Raw genomic sequence first — 25,830 nt, 5'->3', positions numbered from 1 at the left:
TTTTCTTTTCCAGTTTTGTTCTTTATTTTATAATTATTTTTTCTTTGGTAATTTGTAAATATGGTGTTTTTAATTCCTTAAGAGTTTATATATATTGTAAATTAGATTATCAATGAATTTTAATAAAGTTGTCATTTAATGCTATATATTCATTTGGCTTAATCCATGTTTCTGTTAAAAATTGTACATTAAACTCCTGATCAGTCATAAGTTCATTAAGAATTAGTGCTTTAGATGCAAGAGCTAATATTTAATAGCTCTACCTTTAGATCAAAGGTGCTGGCAGTGGCTGTACAGTCAGTAGGATTTAATTTTATATTGTTATTGTGACAACAAATATTTACCCGATAGGATTACATGGTATAGCCGTTTTGTTGTTCCCAGTTATTGCACTCCAACTCAATACTGGATGGATTTTCATCCTTCCCCCCAGTAAAAATCTGGGCCCAAAGATATTGAGAAAATAGGGCCCAGATTAATAAATAAAATCGCAGAGCCTCCATCAAATTATTATAATTACTAACAATGACCACTAGGTGGTACCTGCACAAAAATGCTGCAGTTCCCTTATTTCATTTCAGTGATAATTCAGAGAAGAAAATCTCATGTGTAATAGGAAAACTTTCACACAACTATATGGTTAATATTTATTACACAATTAGTTATTATACATCATAGACCCCGAAAAACCCATTAAAAACAAGACCCAAAATATAACCCATAAAATATAGCAAGACTATTTATAACAAGGTTAGTCAAAATTATGTTAACACTTAAATGGTAAAAACCAATTGGATCTGTAGTGGAAGTTCATCAACGGTGTGCTGCTGCACCATCTGTAAGTAGACGTCTGACATCACTGTTGGGGTGTCAAAAAAGTAGGGCCCAATTATGCCAGCAGCAGTCACGGCGCACCACACATTTAGGAGAAAAATAATCCATTATTGTTAACATAATTTTGACCAACCCTGTAGTAAGAAGCAAGTCTCTCGTTTATTAAGGGTGGTCTGAATGAAGAGCAGAGTCTTAATGTATTGTTAAAACATCTGTCTATATAAACATAGGTTTGGAGAAAGGCAGCATTCTTATCGTTTAAAAAAATGAACAATGTATACACAATCAAACTTATTTTGCCATCCTCTTGTCCAAGTTTGACTCAATTCTCTTACTCTGCATTCTTCCCTTTTCCTTTGGAACAATAAACACAGATGCAAGGAAAAGGACAAACATGGCTGATGTTTATAAAATATACTGTATGACAGGAATACACTGCCTTGTACATCACTGTGTGGGAGACGAAGAGAAAGGGGACAGAAGAGATGAAGATGACCGGACCATTCTCATATCTCTGGTGTGGATGGGTTTACTTAAATAAATAAAAAGTTACATTAAGAGATTACATTATGCAACTCTGAGCCAAGTTTTGGCACTGAAAATGCAAGCATTATATTTGCAACAGAATAAATGAGTTAATACTGAAAATAAAAAGTCACCTTTACGGGTAGGAGGAGGCTTAGTGGATTTGAGCACACTGCTCCGAGAGAGCGCCTCAGCCATCCACAGAAGCGTAGATGAACAGAATTCCATCTGGAGGACAAGGACCATTAATAAGAAAGAGCAGTACTTAAGATTTGCTGAATGAATGTTACATTGAATTAAATCAAAGCAGACCACTAACCTCAGACTCTAGGGCTCTTAATCTGCGATCCAAATCCCTGATCTCAGCTGTCTGCTTGAGAACACCATCCACTCTAAGTGAAAGACCAAAAATGAAAGAAAGATAAAAATCACAACAGATCTTTTTTCACCTTCATGCGACATATGTGATGTACAAGTTTTTTTTTTTCATTTTTATTATTTATTCAGTTATTTATTTCTATTGCAATATGTAAATATCCTGTGTTTGGATGTTAAGAGCATTTCTATATTTTATTGGGGTGATTTTCTGTTATTCTATGATTACTTGTGCACAATGGACATTTCTGATAATCATTAGGTTACACCCCACTCGATTTTGGCTCTTGGATAAAGTTCATGAGGGAGACATTCCAGCGAGCTGCAGGTGCCACGCGGTGCCTGGCTGATGTCAATTAAAAATTCACGTGAACAACTTCAGGCCGAGACGTTGTGGCGACACACTCTCGGATGCGCTCGACACAGCTGGACAGCTCTCGGTGTCCTCGCTTCAGAGACTCTGGTCTATTTTGGATATTTTTCCCCTCGCGTTGGATTATGCTTTTTGGACTTTTCCCTTCCTGGATGCCTCTGGAAACACCACTGCTACTTCGGAGGACATTTAAAGGCTGTGAACAGTTTGACGGTCGGGGCAATGGGACCTGCTGACCGGTGCTTGCCTAACGCGAGGCACAAAGGGACCGTGAAATAAATTCTGTGTCCTTTACATTTTATGTTACGAATATGTCTGTATTTTGATGGGGTTTGAAAAGGGAACCTTTTGTTTTGTGACCTAGGCCTAGGGTTTTGTGTGTGTAACATGTTGGGGTTTTGTTTGAACATGTTTCACTTCTGATTAATGGTAAAACTTTTCTATAACCGAATTCGGTGTTGGTTTTTTTTTGATAACCTCTCACGTAACATAATGGGGGCTCGTCCGGGATCCAAGCCACGGATTCCAAGTCATTTGTAGCTTATTAACATTGTGAAAAGATGAAGTTAGTGTCCAAGCTATTTTTTTTCCCTTTGTCATCATGGCGAAAGTGAATAATTTTCTGGAAAGCCCAACCGTTGCAGGTCTGCAGGAGTTGAGAAAAACTGAGTTGCTAGAAGTCGCCAAGTCTCTAAATCTAGTTGATGTAACTTCTACTTTGACAAAAGCTAAGATAATACTGAGCAATAGCTAGAGCTATCATGATGAAGACGTTTTTACAAGTACTGATTTAGCGCAGTTTGCAGAGCCTGAACCTCCCGCTGAACCTAGCTCCGCCTCCGATATGGAGAGTAAAATAATGTTACTGCAGTTAGAATTGGAACGAGAGAAAGAACGTGCAGAAGAAAGAGAAAAGGAGAGAGAGTTCGAACTGGAGAAATTAAGGTTGGAAAATGAAAGACAGGACAGAGAGAGAGAGAAAGACAGGAAAGAATGGAAAGAGACCGACTGCAGATGGAAAGAGAAAAAATAGCAAAGGAAATAGAGTTGGCAAAGTTAGGAAAAGATGAAGAAAATGCAAGTGATTTTGTTGCAAGCAGAGAAGTGAGATTGGTTCCACCATTTGATGAGCTAGAAATAGATAAATGTGACCCCTCACCAAATCCAGGGACGCATGTCGGCCGAAACGAATCCAAGAGAATCGCAAAAGAAGCATTTTTTTTTCGAAATTTGTGATTTTCATTTTTTTTCCATCATGTGCAAGTTGAGATCTTGAAGAATGCAATCAGTATTTCAGATAATAGATTGTTTTGTTGGAAAAGCATACATTTTTTGTTGCAAATTGTCTCGTTTTTGTCAGGACTGTAGCCTGCTGGGGGGTGTGGGTAAATTACCATATGGGCCATTCACATGATGATTTAAGTCTTTTGGTTTTTTTTTCGCCAATCAGCTGTATGATACGAGCTGAGCTCATGGCTACTTAAGCTGCATACAGGCATGTAATTTCACTATGGAATGAGCAAGCTAAACAGAGCGCAGAGGAGCTGAAACACCGCGAAGCAAACAGACACACGGTATTTACATCGGAGATAACCATTTCTAGCAAAAAAAAAAAAACCCCTGCAACCTCATTTTCCAGATTGAATGGAATACTTGAATGATCGGATGATACACGGACCATTCTAGGACTACAGTCCATCGGAGGCATTGATGTGTGCAAGGCGACGTTTCTCTTTCTGATGGGGTAAGTTTATTAATCTAAGGCTGTGTGGTTATTTTTGCATGTAACGGAGAGTGTTGTGGTTTGGTTAAGCCTAGGTCACAACCGGACATACGATTTTTTGGCCGTGCGATTTTTGCCGTTTCCCAAATCGCTGCGGTTTTTTTTTGTTCATGGAGAAAGACGCGCGTTGGCCATAAGTTTGTCTTGCAACCTGAAAAAAACGTAAGCACCTGTAGAGTTTGTTTGACATGACAAAGAACCTCTGCGGCCGGTCTGCGGCTCGAAAATCAGTACGTCACACGCGCGCTCTCGTGCGTTTCACGCGTGCCCTCCGTGCATTTCTTGCGTTTTTTGCATGTAGACCGGCTGTAGGAGCACGTACGGCCGGTTGTGACCGAGGCTTTACATGAAACTAGCGTTGTGTTAGTTGTGTCATCGTGCTATCTTTCTTACGGTGTAAGTAATTTTTCAACCACAAAACGTTAAAGTATACTTTAGGACTTATTTTTGCACTTCATAATTGTTTTGGGCATACTTTGCATGGAAGGAAAATTGATGTGGTGATCTTTGTTTACATGAAAGTAGTATCGTGCTAGCTCGTAGGGGGTAGAGCTTTCCTTAATGTCATGCAGATGAGCACCATTATGTGCCCGCCCTACACCCAGAGTAGCTGAGATGGAAAACTTTGAGGGCGATTTTCTCCCTTTTCTGTTTTAAGAGGTATGCACTTTCAAAAGGCCACACATTCTTCAAATATTGTCAGATCTCCACATGGAAGGCATCACTGGAAAGCTTAGAAACTGTACTTTCTGAATCTGTCAATAACTCAAAATGCCCCCGGGCGGACATGTGTCCCTGGATTCCGTTATCTGACACAAATACTTTCAACATTTTGAGAAGGTGGCCGAGAGTTTAAAATGGCCCAAAGATTATTGGCCTTTGATGCTGCAGTGTGTCTTAAGGGGGAAGGCACAGCAAGCATATTCAGCTTTGTCTGTTAATGATGCAACAAAATATGATGTGGTTAAGAAAGCCATATTGACTGCCTACGAATTAGTGCCAGAGGCATACAGGCAGAAATTCAGAGACCCAAGAAGAAATGAAAATCAAACTCATGTTGAATTTGCACATGATAAGGAGGTGTATTTTGAATGCTGGTGCACATCTAGGTCTGTTGGTGATGACTTCAAACTGTTAAAGGACTTGATGCTAGTGGAAGAATTTAAATGGTGTGTTAAGGATGACATTAAGTCATATCTCGATGAGAAAGATGCCAAGACACTCCATGAAGCAGCGAAGCTAGCTGATGAGTATTCACTGATGCACAAGTCCAAGTTTCTCTTTCGGGATTCCAACTCGGGAGATGACGCGGAAAAGTGCCTCCGCAATACTACGTGCTGAGATATTGTGAAGAGGCACCGCTTCCGGGTATCGCGTTGCATAGTCCACCAGAACTGATATAAAGCGGTACCCTCGTGTTGACCGATCTAATGGCCCGACGAGATCCATCCCAATTCTTTCGAACGGGGTCTTGATTAATGGTAGGGGGCGCAAAGGCGCTTTTGGAATGGCTGCTGGATTTACTAACTGGCATTTGCGGCACACCGTACACCACCTACGGACATCGCCGTGAATCCCCAGCCAATAGAATCGGGCCATTATTCGAGCTAGTGTCTTATCCTGCCCTAGGTGTCCAGCCATGGGATTAAAGTGAGCCGCCTGGAATACCAATTCCCGACGGCTTTTTGGAATCAAAAGCTGTGTGATCTGCTCTTTTGTCTGAGTGTCCTGCGTCATTCGGTATAATCTATCTTTCATAAGAGAAAAATAGGGGAAGGACAGGGTGGCGTTCGGCGGGAGCGTTTGACCATCAATTACTCTCACTTGGTCAAATGCATGCCGCAGAGTCTCATGTCGTGACTGCTCTAACGGGAAATCCGCAAGGGATTCCCCGAGAGAGGGAGGAGCCGCCTGTGGCTCCTCACTCTGACGCGGAGATGACGTAGACGGCTCTGTGACGGCTGCTCCCGCCAAAGCGACACTGGGACCTCCCCCTGCTGAACTATAGCAGGACCCACTCTTCACTAGATGACTCATCAACTCCCCGAATCCTGGCCAATCAGTCCCCAAAATTATCGAGTGGGTGAGGCAAGGATCAACCGCCGCCTTTACTATAAATTTTTCCCCTCGGAACAAAATGTGGACCGACACCAACGGGTAGCTGTGAACATCCCCGTGCATACACAGCCGCCAAATGGTCCTCCGCCAACTTGATGGCCTTCACCCCCTGTGCTCCTCCCAATGCCTTGTCTTGCACCAGGCTTTGGTGAATTGAGGTCTGATTACAACCAGAATCCACCAATGCCTGATATGTATCCCCTTGGATACTCACCGGTATGCGATACGCTCCGGCTCGATCGAGGGCAGCTCCTGGCGCATCGGGGATCCGAACCACCGCGCCCACTTCCATTGCCGAACATTGCTGTTGGAGGTGGCCCGGCTCCCCGCAGCGCCAGCAAACCGGCCCGGGCTTCCTCTCTGCACCGGCGCCCTGGGGCTCACTCACCTGAGGGGGGAAGAGACAGACACAGAAGGGAAAAACGGGAGGGCACCGCGGGTGCGACGGGCCGGCTGGGGTGGGGTGGGGCCGGCCCCCGCGGTGGGGGAACGGGGCGAGGACGAGACAGGAGGAGAGAAGGGGAGAGAGAGAGAGAGAGAGAGAGAGAGAGAGAGGAGAGAAGAAGATGTCCGCTGTCCTGCCGTCGGAACAGCCGCCAAATGGTCCTCCGCCAACTTGATGGCCTGATCCAGCAATGCCGGGCGGTGGCACTGGACCCACTCTGCGGTTCCCTCTGGCAGGCGGCCGATGAACTGCTCCAGCACCACCTGATCGAGGATTCACTCGGCGTCCCGGAGCTGCTGGCCAAACGTGAACGGCCGGCCGACCGACTTCCTCCAGCCGCAGAGCGCGGAAGCGCTGTCGCTGTTGTTCGGGGGTGCGCCCCACCCGCTGGAGGACAGCCCGGCGAAGGTCCGCGTAGGCCAGCCGGCGGGGAGCTGTAGCGTGGCCAGCTGTGCCTCTCCCGTTAGCAGGGGGAGAAGGCGTGCCGTATGCTGCTCCATCGGCCACCCCGAGATCTCCGCGACTTGCTCGAAGAGCGTGATGAATGCCTCGGGGTCGTCCTGCGGGCCCATCTTGGTTAGGGTGAGGGGGGACAGGCCCGCGGTGGGAGCGCTGGTGGACCCCGCCGACGCGAGGTGGTGCCGGAATGCCTGACGATCTTCCTGCTGTGCCAGGGCCTCGAACCGGCGCTCTTGCTCCTTCCGGAGGGTGACTAGCGCCTGGTGCTGGCTCTGCTGGGCCGTGGCGAGGGCGTGGACCAGGTCTGCGAAGAGGGAGGACTCCATGGGGCTGTTCTTTTCCTGTGCTCCTTCCCGGGTTTCAGCACCACTGCGGCAGTTTGTAGGAGGGGGAGGAGCACAGAAAGACGGCAGGCCAGAATAAAGTTTCATAATTCAATTTATTTGTTCTTTTCAGAGACAAATATACTCCCAGTCACACAGAACACACAAGTTGGCTGGTTCAGGAGAGAGCTGCCTTCCTCTGCTCTCTCTCTCTTTATATAGGGCGCGGTCACTGGGAAGACACACAAACGCAGGTTAATTGACATCAGGTGTAGTGATTCTGCCACTTACCTTCCCTGACTCCGCCCTCCTGTCACAGACCGGCGCTTGACCACGCCCCCGCTGCCACAGACACTTTTCTGGAAACACTGTTTGAACAGGATCATAGTAGTTCACCAGTGGAAGCTAGTGAAGATCCTCAGGTGTCTGATGAGCTGTCTTTGTCAAGAAAACAGCTAATTACGGAGCAAAGCAATGATGCAGAAATTGCTGAGTTGAGAGGAAAAGCTCTCTCTGAGGACGAAATTGGAAAGGTGCCAGTTGGTTATTACCTGAAAGACAGGGTGTTGTTGAGAAAATGGCACCCCCCTGATATTCCTGCAAGTGAGGACTGGGCAGTCGTCCATCAAGTTGTTGTCCCTAAAGCCTACAGGAATGACATCCTCACTATGGCCCATTGCTTACCACTAGGTGGTCATCTTGGTGTTAACAAAACTGTTAGCAAGATTATGAAGCAGTTTTTCTGGCCAGGATTATGTAAGGATGTGGCTAACTTTTGCAGGACGTGTCACAGTTGTCAGATGATGGGCAAACACCAGTTGGATCCTCCCGTGGCTCCTCTAAAACCCATCCCAGCCTTTGGTGAACCGTTCTCCAGAGTGATCGTGGATTGCGTGGGACCTTTGCCGAGAACTCAGTCTGGAAACGAGTACATGTTGACTATTATGTGTGCCGCTACAAGGTTCCCTGAAGCCATTCCACTTCGAAATATCAAAGCAGCTACTGTTTCGAAGGCCTTGATTAAATTCACTTTGTTTGGTCTGCCAAAAGAGATCCAATCAGATCAAGGTAGCAACTTTACCTCTGGACTCTTCCAGCAAGTTGTCTATGAGCTGGGGCTCAAGCAGATCACTTCAAGTGCCTATCACCCTGAGAGTCCGGGATCTCTAGAAAGTGGGTGGTAAAAGAGAGCAACTGGACTTGCTTGAAGACTCTTGAAGATGTTTCACCTCTCATCCGAAAGGCTTCTTCAGTTCTGTCTGACTAGTAGGGAGTATCAGGTATTTATCCTCTCATGGATGAAAAGCTCATCTAAGGTGTCGTTGAGTCATCCTGTTGGTGTGGGTCAATGGGGGCTGGATGTGAACGGCCTCGAGAGTCATTTGGGTGATCAATGGATTGCCCGTTAAGGTGATCAATGGAATGCTGATTCTCTCTGTCCTCTTGTAAGTCACTGAAAACAGCTGGGTTTTGGTGTGCATTCAGTTGTCTGGGAAGTGTGCCAAGAACTGCGTTGTAGGTGGCTGATACAGTGGTGCTTGAAAGTTTGTGAACCCTTTAGAATTTTCTATATTTCTGCATAAATTACCTAAAACATCAGATTTTCACACAAGTCCTAAAAGTAGATAAAGAGAACCCAGTTAAACAAATGAGACAAAAATATTATACTTGCTCATTTATTTATTGAGGAAAATGATCCAATATTACATATCTGTGAGTGGCAAAAGTATGTGAACCTCTCGGATTAGCAGTTAATTTGAAGGTGAAATTAGAGTCAGGTGTTTTCAATCAATGGGATGACAATCAGGTGTGAGTGGGCACCCTGTTTTATTTAAAGAACAGGGATCTATCAAAGTCTGATCTTCACAACACACGTTTATGGAAATGTATCATGGCACGAACAAAGGAGATTTCTGAGGACCTCAGAAAAAGCGTTGTTGATGCTCATCAGGCTGGAAAAGGTTACAAAACCATCTCTAAAGAGTTTGGACTCCACGAATCCACAGTCAGACAAATTGTGTACAAATGGAGGAAATTCAAGACCATTGTTACTCTCCCCAGGAGTGGTCGACCAACAAAGATCACTCCAAGAGCAAGGCGTGTAATAGTCGGCAAGGTCACAAAGGACCCCAGGGTAACTTCTAAGCAACTGAAGGCCTCTCTCACATTGGCTAATGTTAATGTTCATGAGTCCACCATGAGGAGAACACTGAACAACAATGGTGTGCATGGAAAGGTTGCAAGGAGAAAGCCACTGCTCTCCAAAAAGAACATTGCTGCTCATCTGCAGTTTGCTAAAGATCACGTGGACAAGCCAGAAGGCTATTGGAAAAATGTTTTGTGGACGGATGAAACCAAAATAGAATTTTTGGTTTAAATGAGAAGCGTTATGTTTGGAAAAAGAAAAACACTGCATTCCAGCATAAGAACCTTATCCCATCTGTGAAACATGGTGGTGGTAGTATCATGGTTTGGGCCTGTTTTGCTGCATCTGGGCCAGGACGGCTTGGCATCATTGATGGAACAATGAATTCTGAATTATACCAGCAAATTCTAAAGGAAAATGTCAGAACATCTGTCCATGAACTGAATCTCAAGAGAAGGTGGGTCATGCATCAAGACAACAACCCTAAGCACTCAAGTTGTTCTACCAAAGAATGGTTAAAGAAGAATAAAGTTAATGTTTTGGAATGGCCAAGTAAAAGTCCTGACCTTAATCCAATGGAAATGTTGTGGAAGGACCTGAAGCGAGCAGTTCATATAAGGAAACCCACCAACATCCCAGAGTTGAAGCTGTTCTGTATGGAGGAATGGGCTAAAATTCCTCCAAGCCGGTGTGCAGGACTGATCAACAGTTACCGGAAATGTTTAGTTGCAGTTATTGCTGCACAAGGGGGTCACACCAGATACTGAAAGCAAAGGTTCACATACTTTTGCCACTCACAGATATGTAATATTGGATCATTTTCCTCAATAAATAATTGACCAAGTATAATATTTTTGTCTCATTTGTTTAACTGGGTTCTCTTTATCTACTTTTAGGACTTGTGTGAAAACCTGATGATGTTTTAGGTCATATTTATGCAGAAATGTTGAAAATTCTAAAGGGTTCACAAACTTTCAAGCACCACTGTAAATGATGTCTTAGACCCCCACCTCTGTTTAGTGATGGCCGTTCCAGGTTGACAAAAATGGCTTCTTTAACTCCTTGCTCATACCAACGATCCTCTCTGGCTAAAATGATCGTTGCAATCCTGAAATGAGTGTCCTTTGTTGTTAAGATGAAGGTAGACAGCAGAGTCCTGGCCTGAGGAACTGGCTCTCCTGTGTTGAGCCATACGCCTGTGGAGCGGTTGTTTAGTTTCCCCAATATACGAATCCGTGCATTCCTCACTGCACTGAATTGCGTACACTACGTTGTCCTGTTTGTGTCTGGGTATTCTGTCCTTAGGGTGGACCAGTTTCTGCTTCAGGGTGTTACTGGGTCTGAAATGTACCGGAATGTTGCGTTTGTAGAAGATCCTCCTGAGTTTCTCAGATAGACCAGAAATGTAGGGAATGACAATGTTCTTGCGTTTGTTCCTGTTATTCTCCTTGTCCGTTATGTTCCTTTTTCTACTCTTGAAGAAAGACCAGTTGGGATACCCGCAGCTCTGAAGTGCTTTCTTGATGTGATTCTGCTCCTTCTCTTTTCCCTCTACCGTTGTAGGGATGTTCTGAGCCCTGTGTTGCAAGGTCCCAATGACCCCCAATTTGTGTTCCAGTGGGTGGTGAGAGTCGAAGAGTAGGTACTGGTCTGTGTGTGTGGGTTTCCGGTAGACCTCGATGCTAAGGCTTCTGTCTTGTCTAATGTGTACATCACAATCCAAGAAGGCTAGATTATTCCCACTGACATCCTCCCGAGTGAAATTGATGTTGATATCCACTGCATTGATGTGCTTAGAGAAGGCTTCCACTTCATGGGTTTTGATTTTAACCCAGGTGTCATCCACATATCTGAACCAGTGGCTGGGAGCAACTCCTGAAAAAGTGGTCAAAGCTTTATGTTCTACTTCCTCCATGTAAAGATTGGCCACAATAGGGGACACCGGTGAGCCCATGGCGCATCCATGCTTCTGTCTGTAGAAACTTTCATTAAACTGGAAATAAGTGGTAGTCAGGCAGAGGTCAAGCAGGGTGCAAATCTGGTCCGTGGTGAGGTTTGTTCTATCCAGTAAGGTGTTGTCTTGAAGGAGTCGTTGTCTAACAGATTCAACTGCTTCTGTGGTGGGAATGCAGGTGAAAAGAGAAGTGACATCGTAAGAAACCATGGTTTCATCTGAGTCTAGTTTGAGGTCTGCAACTTTAGTAGCAAAATCTTGGGAGTTTTTGACGTGATGTAGCGTATTCCCAACAAGAGGAGCCAGGATAGTGGCTAGGTGTTTGGCAATGTTATAGGTGACCGAGTTTATACTGCTGATGATAGGTCTGAGTGGAGCTCCTTCCTTGTGAATCTTGGGGAGTCCGTATATGAGAGGAACGGCTTCCCCAGGGTACAATCTGTAGTACAGAGATCGGTTGATGGCTTGGTCCTTTTCTAGTTGTTGCAGGCAGCTAACAACTTTCTTTTTATAACAACTGGTGGGGTCCCGCCTTAAGGTTTCATAGGTGGTTGTGTCACTGAGGAGACTGGTCATCTTTGAGTGGAAGTCCGCTGTGTTTAGCACCACTGTGCATCTCCCTTTGTCAGCAGGAAGGATGGTGATGTCCCGGTCTCTTTGAAGCAATGTAAGAGCCCTCCTTTCTTGGCTGGTGAGGTTGGAGGGGGATGCTTTTGCATTGGACAGAGCAGCTGATATCTTCAGTCTAAGTTGTTCTGCCTCTGTGTTGGTCAGATTGTTGTTTCTGATGGCTGACTCTGTGGCTGTGATGATCTACCACTGGTATCCGCTCTGGTGAAACTGCAAAGTTAAGTCACTGAACAGAGGTGGGGGTCTAAGACATCATTTATCAGCCACCTACAACACAGTCCTTGGCACACTTCCCAGACAACTGAATGCACACCAAAACCCAGCTGTTTTCAGTGACTTACAAGAGGACAGAGAGAATCAGCATTCCATTGATCACCTTAACGGGCAATCCATTGATCACCCAAACGACTCTCGAGGCCGTTCACATCCAGCCCCCATTGACCCACACCAACAGGATGACTCAACGACACCTTAGATGAGCTTTTCATCCATGAGAGGATAAATACCTGATACTCCCTACTAGTCAGACAGAACTGAAGAAGCCTTTCGGATGAGAGGTGAAACATCTTCAAGAATCTTCAAGCAAGTCCAGTTGCTCTCTTTTACCACCCACAGTTACTATGACCTGGATGACTGAGAATCTTCACAGACAGATCTCTAGAAAGATTTCACGCTACTCTGAAAACAATGATCAGAGCCTACTGCTTTGAGAATGAGAAGGACTGGGATGAAGGAGTTCATTTGTTGCTTTTCGCTGCTAGGGAGTCAGTCCAGGAGTCCCTTGGAATTAGCCCATTTGAATTGGTGTTCAGGCATGAGGTGAGAGGACCGTTAGCCCTATTGGGTGAGCAGTGGACATACAAAGACACCCATGTGAATCTGTTGGAGTATGTCTTGAACTTCAAGGAGAGACTTCACAGGGCCTGTGCATTGGCTCGAGAAAAGCTTGAGTCTACCCAAGGAAAGATGAAAACTTGGTATGATCGAAAAGCCAGAGCTAAGACATTCCATCCTGAGGATAAGGTGCTTGTGTTGTTCCCAGTGCAGTCCAACCCCTTGCAAGCTTGGTTTCATGGCCCCTATGTAATCCATGCAAAGGCCAATGACCTCAATTACCTTGTGTCCACTCCAGACAGGCGAAAGGCTAGGCAGCTATGCCATATCAACATGTTGAAGCCTTACCATGATAGGCCCATGGAGGTTGTGTCAATGGTTGATCAGCAGTGTGGTGAGAGCTCTGTAGAGGATGAGGAGTCGCTGGATGAAGAACCCTCAGTCAAGCCTGACATCATTCCTTGTAAGCTGTCTAATTCTGACATACTGCAGAGCCTGGACTCAAAATTCTCACTTAGAACCTGCTCAACAAGACCAAATGACTGCCTTGATACTCAAGTATCGGGATCTATTTCCAGATGTTCCTAAGAGAACTCATGTGGCCGTTTATGACGTCGATGTGGGCGAAGCTCTGCCCATCAAGCAACACCCATATCGAATGAGTCCAGAGAAATGCAAACTTGCTGAGAATGAAGTGCAGTACATGCTGGAGCACATCATTCAGCTGTCTCACTCTGACTGGAGCTCACCGTGCGTACTAGTGCCTAAGCCCGATGGTAGTACACGATTTTGTACCGACTATAGAAAAGTAAATGCTGTCAGTAAAACAGATGCTTTTCCAATCCCAAGAGTGGACGATTGCATTGACAAAGTTGGACAAGCAAAGTTTCTCACCAAAGTTGACCTGGTGAAAGGATATTGGTGTGTTCCACTAACGGAGAGGGGTCGAGAAACCTCTGCGTTTGTCACACCGTCGGGGTTGCATGAATACAGTGTGCTCCCTTTCGGAATGAAGAATTCCCCTGCCACATTTCAAAGAATGATCCATTCTGTGGTTAAGGGCTTACCCAACACTAGTGCTTACATTGAGGACTTAGTTACTGGCAGTGACACATGGGAAGGTCATATCACTGATGTTGAAAAACTGTTTCAGAGACTGTCAGAAGCCAATCTTGCAGTTAATCTGGCGAAGAGTGAATTTGGCTGTGCCAGTGTTACTTATCTGGGGCATGTTATTGGCCAAGGCAAGGTGGCCCTTGTTGATGCTAAGATCCAGACTATAGTGTCCTATCCAGTTCCCGGCACTAATGGCCCTTTTCCACTACCCTTTTTCAGCTCACTTCAGCTCGCTTCAGCTCACTTCAGCCCGACACGGCTCGCATTTCGATTACCAAAAACCAGCACGACTCAGCTCGCTTCAGCCCTGCTTAGCCCCTAAAACTCGCACCGTTTTGGAGTGGGGCTGAAGCGAGCCAAAGCGAGCCGAGTGAGGTTGGGGGCGTGAGCAGACGCTCCCCTGTGCACTGATTGGTGAGGAGGAGTGTCCTCACATGCCCACACACGCCCCGCGAGCGCGCTGGGATCTGTAAACACCGCAAACCTGGAAGGAGAAGAATTACGAATTACGAGAATTTCTGAAGCCTTATGCGCCTCGCCTCATCTATACGCTATTGCCAGTATCTGTCCGCGTTGTCGGTGACAAGCCACAGCACCAAGACCAGTAACACTAACGACTTCATGTCCTCCATGTTTATTGTTTACTATCCGGGTCGTGAGACTACTGGGCCCTGTACTACGAACGGAGGTTAACCTACCCAGAAGTAACCCAGGGTTCCCCCGCTAAACCGGGGTTGACAAAACCTGGTTATCTTGTTTGGGGTTAAACGGTACTACGACGCCAGTTATGAAGTTGATTTGTTGAACCTGGTTTAACCTAATCAGGGTTAATGCACGTTCACGTTAAAGGGGAGGTTATCAGCGCAAATCCCCACTGTTCACAATGGCACGGTCGCCGTACTTCACGGAGGAAGAATGCGCTGTCATAATGCAAAGCTACGAGGAGTTCAAAACAACATTAAGAGGAAAATCTAACACAGCGGCTGCCAATAAGGAGCGGCAAGCATGTTGGCACCGAATTGCCGATCGGGTAAATGCGCAAGTACATTCTCCCTTCTACATGTTCCAGAACAGAAGTATAGGATGAGAGAAAGCTTCATGATCAATCACAAGTCACAGAAAATGGTCCTTCGACGTGGCCCCAGTCATATATAGCTTGTTTAATGTCCGAAAAATCCTGAATAAAATTTGGTATGGTAAATTCATGGAGTCGCCTACTTAAGCTGATATGTGCACATGAGTCACATAAGTTAGGATGACTGACTGTTCAGTCCCTTTGACTAAGTTGGTGTCGGTCCTGTGAACATTTCAGAGGCAACAGCAGTGCCAAACGCACCTGGCAACAGGTGAAAATGAAATATAAAAACATCATTCATAATGGTGTGTGTGTGTGTGTGTGTGTGTGTGTGTGTGTGTGTGTGTGTGTGTGCGCGTGCAAGCAAGCATTCATTTGCCTTTTATTTATTCAAGTTTTATCTGTTTGCCTAATAGTTCAAATTGTTTTGTATAATGTTGTTGTGTGATATTAATGATAATATTGTGGGAAAACTACTTTGCACGGACATTCATTTAATTTATTCTATCGTCATTTTGTTTGTTCTATTTTTGTGTATTTTATTTATTTATCTGTTTGTCTAGTTGTATCTATTTTTCTAATAATATATTTTTTGCATTAATAGTTTGTTTTTTCCTATTAAAATAATCTTGTGTTCTTGTTATAACTATTTATCTGACTGTTTAGTTGTATCTATTTGTGTTACAATTTCAATATTTTTAATATAGAAAGTTTTTTTTCTATTAAAATGTTCTTGTGTGATAACTAGTTCTTGTTATATTTATTGTAGTTGTATCTATTTTGTATCTCAGACTTAAATATTTTTGTAAAACAAGTGTTTTTCTATAAAATATTCTTGCATTCTTGGTAACTATGTTCGAGTGGTTTTTTTTTTTTTTTTTTTACAGAAAAGCCGTTCTGCATGGACATTCATTGAAGCCCTCATTGTTTTTTAATGGTTATTTATGAGCGTTTAGGGGTTACAATAATGTAAGTCTAGGTTGCTTTATATAAAAGGTATGTCCAGAAATATTGATGTCACTGTCTAAGCAGAGGGATCTGGCTTCTTTAGACGCTGTCTTCTTAAAACTGAATAAATATTTAAAAAGAGCCAAATGAGCCAGTCTTTTGAATGGCTCTTTTCAAAGAACGGATCACAAAGATGCGGATCCCATCAAAGAGCCATAAATTCCATCTCTAATCTGCGCTCCGATATCGCACGGGTCATCCAGGTACGCTGGCATTGTCTCTAGAGGAAATGTCGGTGGAGAGGTGGTGTTTAAAAAGGGTGTGGTTAATCGGAAACCTCGGGTTAACCAAGAACATAACCTGAGACGAGCAGGTTTGAGATGCAGTGTAAGTTGCCATGGCAGCATACCTCGGTTTGAACATAGCCAACTTTCGTAGTATGGGTTAATCGGGAAGTTACGCTGCACGTGATCAAGTTACTCTCGAAGTTACCCTGGTAAGCCAGAAAACCCGCTTCGTAGTACAGGGCCCAGCTTAAAAGCTCACTGATGTCACTGTTTGCGCTGCTTAACGACATCACCTGACGTCCACCCACTTTCGCTAACTCCACCCAATGTGTCCACCCACTTCCAGCCAGCACGGTTCAGCGCGGTTGTAGTCGAAATGCAACTCCAACAGCCCCGCTCAGCTCGACTCAGCACGGCACAGCTCAGCCCGACTCAGCCGCGTTTGTAGTGGAAAAGCGGCATAGAGCCTTGAGACGATTTTTAGGCATGGTAGGATACTACCGTAAGTTCTGCAAGAACTTTGCTGAGGTAGCCCTGCCTCTGACAAATTTGCTTAAGAGAAGTGAGAAGTTTGTGTGGACTGACACCTGCCAGAAGGCACTTGACGAACTGAAATGCTTGTTGTGTCATTACCCTGTTCTCAGTTCCCCTGATTTTGGCAAGCCATTTGCCCTAGTCGTGGACGCTAGTAATGATGCAGTAGGTGCCGTGTTATTACAAAACAATGAGAGTGACAGTGTTGAGCATTCTATAGCTTACTTTTCGAAAAAGTTAAACCGGCATCAAAGGAACTATTCAACGATTGAAAAGGAGCTCTTAGCCCTTATTCTGGCAGTTCAACACAGGTATACATTTGTACCAGTCAGAAACCTTTGATTATTTATACGGATCATAATCCCTTAGTGTTCTTGGGAAAAATGAAAAACAAGAATAGAAGGTTGTTAAACTGGAGTTTAATTCTTCAAGAGTATGACATTGCAATCAAATACATAAAAGGTAAAGACAATGTTATTGCTGATTGTCTATCCTGCTGTTGAAAAGTGTAAAAATGGGATAAAGAAGAGAACTTGACTGAAAATTTTGATCTTTAAAATCAAAATTTTCCCTTTAAGGGGGAAGGTGTGATGTACAAGTGTTTTTTTTTTATTCAGTTATTTATTTCCATTGCAATATGTAAATATCCCGTGTTTGGATGTTCAGAGCATTTCTATATTTTATTGGGGTGATTTTCTGTTATTCTATGATTACTTGTGCATGATGGACATTTCTGATAATCATTAGGTTACACCCCACTCGATTTTGGCTCTTGGATAAAGTTCATGAGGGAGACATTCCAGCGAGCTGCAGGTGCCACGCGGTGCCTGGCTGATGTCAGTTAAAGTTCACGTGAACAACTTCAGGCCGAGATGTGGCGACACTCTCGGATGCGCTCGACACAGCTGGACAGCTCTCGGTGCCCTCGCTTCAGAGACTCTGGTCTATTTTGGATATTTTTCCCTCGTGTTGGATTATGCTTTTCGGACTTTTCCCTTCCCGGATGCCTCTGGAAACACCACTGCTACTTCGGAGGACATTTAAAGGCTGTGAACAGTTTGACGGTCGGGGCAATGGGACCTGCTGACCGGCGCTTGCCTAACGCGAGGCACAAAGGGACCGTGAGATAAATTCTGTGTCCTTGACATTTTATGTTACGAATATGTCTGTATTTTGATGGGGTTTGAAAAGGGAACCTTTTGTTTTGTGACCTAGGCCTAGGGTTTTGTGTGTATAACATGTTGGGGTTTTGTTTGAACATGTTTCACTTCTGATTAATGTTAAAACTTTATCACCGAATTCAGTGTTGCTGTTTTTTTTTTTTTTGTGATAACCTCTCACGTAACACATAGCAACCAAGAAAATTCAAGTGAAAGACATGTTTTAAGGTATTAAAAAAAGATAAATAAACCGGTTGCACAAGTGTGCACACCCCTTCACTACTTTGTTAAAAACGCTTTTGCTTGTAATACAGCACACACTTTTTGGGTAAGAGTCTCAACTTCGCACATCTTAACTTGGCAATTTTATTCCACTCTTCCTTGCAAAAATGCCTCAAATCTATCAAACTGCAAGGAGATATCCTGTGTACAGTCAAATCTTTCAGTAGATTTTTCATCAGGGTTTTGACTGGGCCATTCCAAAATATTGATCTACTGTAGCCATTCCTTTCTTGACTTGGATTTGCACTTTGGGTTATCATGCTGGAAGCTGAAAATTTTCTTCCTCTTCAGCTGTCTAACAGACACCTGCAGACTTTGTGCCATAACAGACTGGCATTTGGTGCTACCCATGATTCCCTCCAGCTTGACTAGGAACACAGTTTCTACTGAAGAGAAACAGCCCAAATCATGATGCTGCCACCACCATGCTTCACTGTGAGAATGGCTCTCTAAGTTGTCTTTTTTTTTTTTAACCTGTTCAGACATGTGAAGAGATTACATTCACATACAGAAAGTGACCAGTACTTGACACCAGATGTTCCTGTAGCTCCTTTAAAATGTTGCTGTAGGTCTCTTGGCAGCCTCCCTAATTAGCTCTTTTCATCATTCCATCAAGCTTGGAGGGAGGTCCTCTTGGTAAGTGATCCTGCCATGCCCATCATCTCCACTTGTTGAGGACCTTCCCAGTGTTCATAAATCTTTTGGAAGTCATTTTATACCCCTCACCTGATTGATACTCTTCGATAACAAGATCCTGTACATGATTTGTAAGCTCTTATTGGACCATGGCTGCAGCAGATAGATGAAACCAAGAGGTCAAGAAAATCCTACAGAAACAGCTGGCCTTTGAGGTTAATCAGAATCACTTAATTGATGACCGATGTATGATTGGATAAGTCTAAGCACAGTCACATGCTCCATTATAAAAAGGTGTTCACACTTATGCAGTCAGGTTATTGTAACCCCCCGTATTCTCCTTTAGAGTAGCACGTGTAGAACTTCAGTGGGACGGAGCTGAGCTCCCAATGTCATCAGCCTTTAACTCCTCCTGGTCCGCGTCTGGAACAGAGCTGCCACAACTCTCCCTGGGTTTGGCTTCATGTTTAGTGCTGGTCTTCCTGCATTTTGGTATATCACCATGGAAGTCTTAAGTGTTTTGGGATGGCTGACAGGAATATTTCTAGATTACATAGCTTAACTCTGTTCTCATTTGAGCAGAGTTCTGTTCGAAAGAACATTGTTGAATTTTGGTGCAGTAATTGTATGGCGTCATGCAGACAAATGTTATTAGACCAAACATACTACAAATGATAATACTTTGACCATTACTCTACTCAAAATGAATGAACACAGCTGATATCGGGGAGGAAAAGAAAAAAAAACCCTGCAGAACAGTGCATTCTGGACTTTCACTTCATAAACATAAGAGTGGAAACATGTGCCTTTATCAGATTCTGCAGGAGTGAGTTCATTCCAGTTCCTTAACTTTCACCATTGATGCACAACAGCAAATTAAACAACAGCCTGCTTTCATCAGCTTGAGTGAGTAAACTAGTGCGTCAGTGGAGTTTATTGTAAGCCAGAAGGTAATTTAATAATATTTCTACATGCAGCTTAACGATTATGTGTAGCATGTACGAAAGAGATCAGAGCACTCACTTGACAGAAATGCGCTTTAGCCTCTCCGCATCACTTCCTCTTAGCTTCTTTCCCTCAGCAGATAAGAAGTTCTCCTTCTGCATGTTCTCCCATGTCATTAGTCGGTTGTTAGCTTTACAATTCAAGTCCACAGCTAATGAAAGTAAAAGTACCCTCGTGTTTATTAATAATCATTCTTCCTGGTGTTCTGTTGAAAAATTGCAATTGGTGCTACGGTATATCAAATTTAACCTTTGCAAAATAACGACAATTTTTTTACCTTTAATTTTTGCATGTCTCTATTACATTAGATTTGGAAAGGCTTGAAGGCATTTGCCTGTAATGATGAGCAATGAAAATTAAGCAGGCTTACCAAATTGGTGCACCTTCTCAGAAGGCACCTTGCGGATGTTCCGCTTGATGAGGAGGTGCAAGTGAGAAATGATGATGAAGGGTGGAGCAAGGCAAGGCCGAGAATGATACCCCACAATAACGTTGTAGCGCTGGAACTTCCAGTGGGTGTCACTCCGATCTTGCACCTTGGTAAAGGTGTAACTAGATAAAAGGGGGAGAAGGGGGGGGGGGAAGACAGGAGGACCAGGGATCCAATAAAAATATTATATACACACACACACACACACACACACACACACGGATGGGTGAATAGATAGATGGATAGTTGACTACCTGAACATGGCAATCAGTAGATTAATGAGCAGGATGTTGGTGACCAGAAGGTAGATGACAAGTAAGATGACCACAAGCCAGTTATGATGTGCTTCTCTACATGGTTCTGTAGTTGAGTTAACTAGTGTTGTATTATTCGTGCAATGTACATCCCAACTAAATCCAGCTGAACACATACAGAAACATGACAATGATGATGAATCCAAACACTGAATTAGTCATTAATTTTGATGGTATATGAGATCATGCTCATGAGTGAAAACGTACAATCTATTTCATTCACAGGAATTTGTCCAAATATGTGTAAATATGGCCTGTAGAATACACGGCGAAGTATCCTATCAGCACTTGAGTCGTAGGTGTAGATCAGAGCCTGATTGGCCACGCCATATGCTAACATCCACACAGCAAGGAAGAACAGAAAGAAGAAGATATCTTTCATCTGGAAGGAAATGGCCACAGAAAGAGATTTGATAAGTGATCCTTTAAAATCAGTATAGAATAATTTCCTTAAATTTTCATTGGTTTGTCTCTGCTCTTTCAGTGTGCCAATACTCCAGCAGGAAGCTTTATTTTATTTATTTTGTGGTCAAGCCAACTGACCCAAGTGTGCAGTACTCCGTTGCTCTGTCCAGTTATGTCCACTCTACCCATCCATCAAAGCCAAGTTACCACACGAGGACAATAGCTGCCAGGATATTACTATAATTGGGTGGTGCATTCTCAGCAGAGCAGTGACACTCACATGGCAGTAGCATCCAGATGGGACTAAATTTATAAGGGCTCCTGGGGTAATTTCCAATCTTACAGGTGTTTCTCCGTTTCATTTTATTTCCATCTGGATCCACCATATTGATTCTTTTGTCCATCCTCTGGGAAAATTACAAGCTGAATTACTTACTGGTTTTTGCCAAACTCAAGGGTCATCTGAATTTTATTCCCACCCAGATACGTGTCTGTGCTTTTCTATGCAGAGGTCACCTTGTGTTGGAAAAAAGGTGTTTGCCTGCTGCTAACTCAGTCTCCTAGCATGTGCATCACTGACTCTCCCCCAGATACTGCATTAAACACTTCTTGAATCACAAAATTAAAAAACAGAGTCTTCTCCCATATATTCTGAGATTGTTTTATTGTATTTACACATTGCTGTAGGAACTCCGATTCACCCCAAACTGAAATAACAACTAGAATCTCTTCTACTCTAGCGCACTTTTGACCACTACGTGATCATACAGGAACTGTGGACCAACGGCAAGATTGCTGCAGTCACCATTAAGACAGACACACATTAACGTACAAGTGTGAATACACTTGAAGACAATTCACAAACATGTTTTTGAGAGGAAACCAGATCACTCTGGTAAAACCCAGGTGAGGGCCAGACATGCTTTTGAATGCTTTCGATTAAGCTTAGATCTAAAACACAATATTTGGTTCCTTCCACAACTTACCATTTTGCCCACTATGATTATTTTTGGTCCAAGTTGCTTATGAATGGCAAAGATGTGGATAAGTCTGAGGGTGAACACCATGTAGTCGAGACACAAGGCTGCACGGCCAAACCAAAATGTTTCTTGGAACATCCTGAGACAGAAGAGCCGACAATACACCAATCAATGGGAATGATGTGCACAGATATTCCTTTTATAACAAAACTATAGTAACCAAAAATCTATATCCTGCCATTTATAATGTATTTTAAATCAACACTACAGCCAGTTGTACCAGTTGAAACAGAGTTTGATCAGAAGTCAGTGTGTAAATCCTGATTTATCCTAAAACATATACAGAGAGAAGTTTAAAACAGTGTGTAAAATTGCACCAGACAACCAAGGAGCTTAATTAGTTGTATGTAAAGTGATCTTGTGGAAAGGGGCATAAGAGATCACTCCCTTTAGGATACAACCGTTTCATCATGAGACCCAAACTACACTAGCAGAATTTCCCTCCCAAAGCATAAAAGAACCACTACTCCCCCACCCACCCACGTGTCACCCTCGGGGCTTGACATTAACTTTTTAATCTAATCTACTCATCTAGTCAGACAAGCAGCAAGATTTTAAACTTGTCCGGACCATAACCTTTTTATTACTATGTATTTACTAGTTTAATGAAAGGAAAGTTTTAAAACTTTGCTAATCAAAAAGCAGGTATAGTTATTATGCTTTATAATTTTTCAATAAAACTCAAACTATCCAGGGCCCCATTTTATGGTGCATGTGTTATAAAACTGCAGATCAGGTAATGGGTTAAGAGTCAGACTCACCCAAGTTCAAAGCTTCTGGAGGAAATAAACCCTAAACCCTGCTAACCCTAAATCTTGAAGTATAAATTAATTTAATGAAGTGAAACAAAGAAAAACACAGACATAAGGGTGACAATCTTGTTGTGAATGAAAAACCATAAGTAAGTTTGGCACTACTGTAAAATTCCCCTGAAATATTTTACATTTGTGATCATTAACGTCTCGTCTCGTCTTCTTCCGCTTTATCCGGGACCGGGTTGCGGAGGCAGCAGTTTAAGCAGGGAAGCCCAAACTTCCCTTTCCCCAGACACCTCGGCCAGCTCCTCGGGAAGAACACCGAGGCGTTCCCAGGCCAGCCGAGAGACATAGTCCCTCCAGCGTGTCCTGGGTCTTCCCCGGGGCCTCCTCCCGGGGGGACATGCCTGGAACACCTCCCCAGGGAGGCGTCCAGGAGGCATCCGAAAAAGATGCCCGAGCCACCTCAGCTGATTCCTCTCGATGTGGAGCAGCAGCGGCTCTACTCCGAGCTCCTCCCGAGTGACTGTGCTTCTCACCCTATCTCTAAGGGAGCGCCCAGCCACCCTGCGAAGGAAACTCATTTCGGCCGATTGTATCCGCGATCTTGTCCTTTCGGTCATTACCCAAAGCTGAGAGTCGGAACGTAGATCGACCGGTAAATTGAGAGCTTCGCCTTTTGGCTCAGCTCCTTCTTCACCACAACGGACCGGTAAAGCGACCGCATCACTGCGGAGGCTGCACCGATCCGCCTGTCGATCTCACGCTCCATCCTTCCCTCACTCGTGAACAAGATCCCGAGATACTTAAACTCCTCCACTTGAGGCAGAACTTCTCCACCAACCTGGAGAGGGCAAGCCACCCTTTTCCGGTCGAGAACCATGGCCTCGGACTTGGAGGTGCTGATTCTCATCCCAGCCGCTTCACACTCGACTGCAAACCGCCCCAGTGCATGCTGAAGGTCCTGGTTTGAAGAAGCCAACAGGACAACATCATCCGCAAAAAGCAGAGATGAAATCCTGTGGTTCCCAAACAGGATTCCTTCTGGCCCCTGGCTGCGCCTAGAAATTCTGTCCATAAAAATTATGAACAGAACCGGTGACAAAGGGCAGCCCTGCCGGAGTCCAACATGCACTGGGAACAGGTCTGACTTACTGCCGGCAATGCGAACCAGACTCCTGCTCCGTTCGTACAGGGACCGGACAGCCCTTAGCAAAGAGCCCCGAACCCCATACTCCCGAAGCACCCCCCACAGAATACTACGGGGGACACGGTCGAATGCCTTCTCCAGATCCACAAAGCACATGTGGACTGGTTGGGCAAACTCCCATGAACCCTCGAGCACCCTATGAAGGGTATAGAGCTGGTCCAGTGTTCCGCGACCAGGACGAAAACCGCATTGTTCCTCCTGGATCCGAGGTTCGACTATTGGTCGAATTCTCCTCTCCAGTACCCTGGAGTAAACCTTCCCTGGGAGGCTGAGAAGTGTGATTCCCCTATAATTGGGGCACACTCTCCGGTCCCCTTTCTTAAAAAGAGGGACCACCACCCCAGTCTGCCACTCCAGAGGCACTGTCCCTGACCGCCACGCGATGTTGCAGAGGCGTGTCAACCAAGACAGCCCCACAACATCCAGAGACTTGAGATACTCAGGGCGGATCTCATCCACCCCCGGTGCCTTGCCACCGAGGAGCTTGCAAACCACCTCAGTGACTTCGGCTTGGGTAATGGACGAGTCCACCTCTGAGTCATCAGCCTCAGTCTCCTCAGTGGAAGACATGACGGTGGGATTGAGGAGATCCTCAAAGTATTCCTTCCACCGCCCGACAATGTCCCCAGTCGAGGTCAACAGCTCCCCACCCGCACTGTAAACAGTGTTGGCAGAGTACTGCTTCCCCCTCCTGAGGCGCCGGACGGTTTGCCAGAATTTCTTCGAGGCCGACCGATAGTCCTTCTCCATGGCCTCCCCGAACTCCTCCCAGTTCCGAGTTTTTGCCTCCGCAACTGCCCGAGCTGCAGCACGCCTGGCCTGCCGATACCCGTCAGCTGCCTCGGGAGTCCTGGAGGTTAACATGGCCCGTTAGGACTCCTTCTTCAGCTTGACGGCATCCCTTACTTCTGGTGTCCACCACCGGGTTCGGGGATTGCCGCCACGACAGGCACCGGAGACCTTGCGGCCACAGCTCCGAACAGCTGCGTCCACAATGGAGGTAGAGAACATGGTCCACTCAGACTCAATGTCCCCCGCCTCCCTCGGAAGCTGGGAAAAGCTCTCCCGGAGGTGGGAGTTAAAGACCTCCCCGACAGAGTGCTCGGCCAGACGTTCCCAGCAGACCCTCACCATACGTTTGGGCCTGCCAGGTCTGTCCAGCTTCCTCCTCCGCCAGCGGATCCAACTCACCACCAGGTGGTGATCAGTTGACAGCTCAGCCCCTCTCTTCACCCGAGTGTCCAAGACATAGGGCCGGAGATCAGATGAAACGACTACAAAGTCTATCATTGACCTCCGACCTAAGGTGTCCTGGTGCCACGTGCACTTATGGACACCCCTATGCTCGAACATGGTGTTCGTTATGGACAAACCGTGACTAGCACAGAAGTCCAATAACAAAACACCACTCGGGTTCAGATCGGGGAGGCCGTTCCTCCCAACCACGCCCCTCCAGGTGTCACTGTCATCTCCCACGTGAGCATTGAAGTCCCCCAGTAACACAATGGAGTCCCCAGTCTGAGCACTCCTCAGTACCTCTCCCAGGGACTCCAAGAAGGCCGGATACTCTATACTGCTATTTGGGCCATAGGCACAAACAACAGCAAGAGCCCTCTCCCCAATCCGAAGGCGCAGCGAGGCGACCCTCTCGTTCACTGGGGTAAACTCCAACACATGGCGGCTGAGCTGGGGAGCTATAAGCAAGCCCACACCAGCCCGCCGCCGCTCACCACGGGCGACTCCAGAGAAGTGGAGAGTCCAGCCCCTCTCAAGGAGCTGGGTTCCAGAGCCCAAGCTGTGCGTGGAGGTGAGCCCGACTATCTCTAGCTCTCAA

General features: G+C 45.1%; 1 protein-coding gene across 3 annotated transcripts in view; it reads right to left on the bottom strand.

Annotated features, from left to right (window-relative positions):
• Window positions 1-635: 635 nt before the first annotated feature.
• LOC132898038 (transient receptor potential cation channel subfamily M member 4-like) overlaps window positions 636-25,830 on the bottom strand; it is a 155,867-nt gene continuing 130,672 nt past the window's right edge. For all 3 annotated transcript variants that reach the window (XM_060939401.1, XM_060939402.1, XM_060939403.1), the window contains 8 exons: window positions 21,978-22,110; window positions 20,794-20,968; window positions 20,527-20,692; window positions 20,213-20,394; window positions 19,861-19,993; window positions 1,679-1,751; window positions 1,494-1,587; window positions 636-1,366 (listed from right to left, as the gene is read on the bottom strand). In XM_060939401.1, coding sequence (XP_060795384.1) covers window positions 1,341-1,366; window positions 1,494-1,587; window positions 1,679-1,751; window positions 19,861-19,993; window positions 20,213-20,394; window positions 20,527-20,692; window positions 20,794-20,968; window positions 21,978-22,110 — 982 coding nt within the window. In that variant the 3' untranslated portion in view covers window positions 636-1,340. The remainder of the gene's footprint in view (window positions 1,367-1,493; window positions 1,588-1,678; window positions 1,752-19,860; window positions 19,994-20,212; window positions 20,395-20,526; window positions 20,693-20,793; window positions 20,969-21,977; window positions 22,111-25,830) is intronic.

Source organism: Neoarius graeffei, chromosome 14 (genome assembly GCF_027579695.1).
Source record: "Neoarius graeffei isolate fNeoGra1 chromosome 14, fNeoGra1.pri, whole genome shotgun sequence".
Classification (NCBI taxonomy): domain Eukaryota; kingdom Metazoa; phylum Chordata; class Actinopteri; order Siluriformes; family Ariidae; genus Neoarius; species Neoarius graeffei.
Note: the sequence above shows the minus strand (reverse complement) of the source record. Positions and strands in the feature narration are given on the sequence as shown.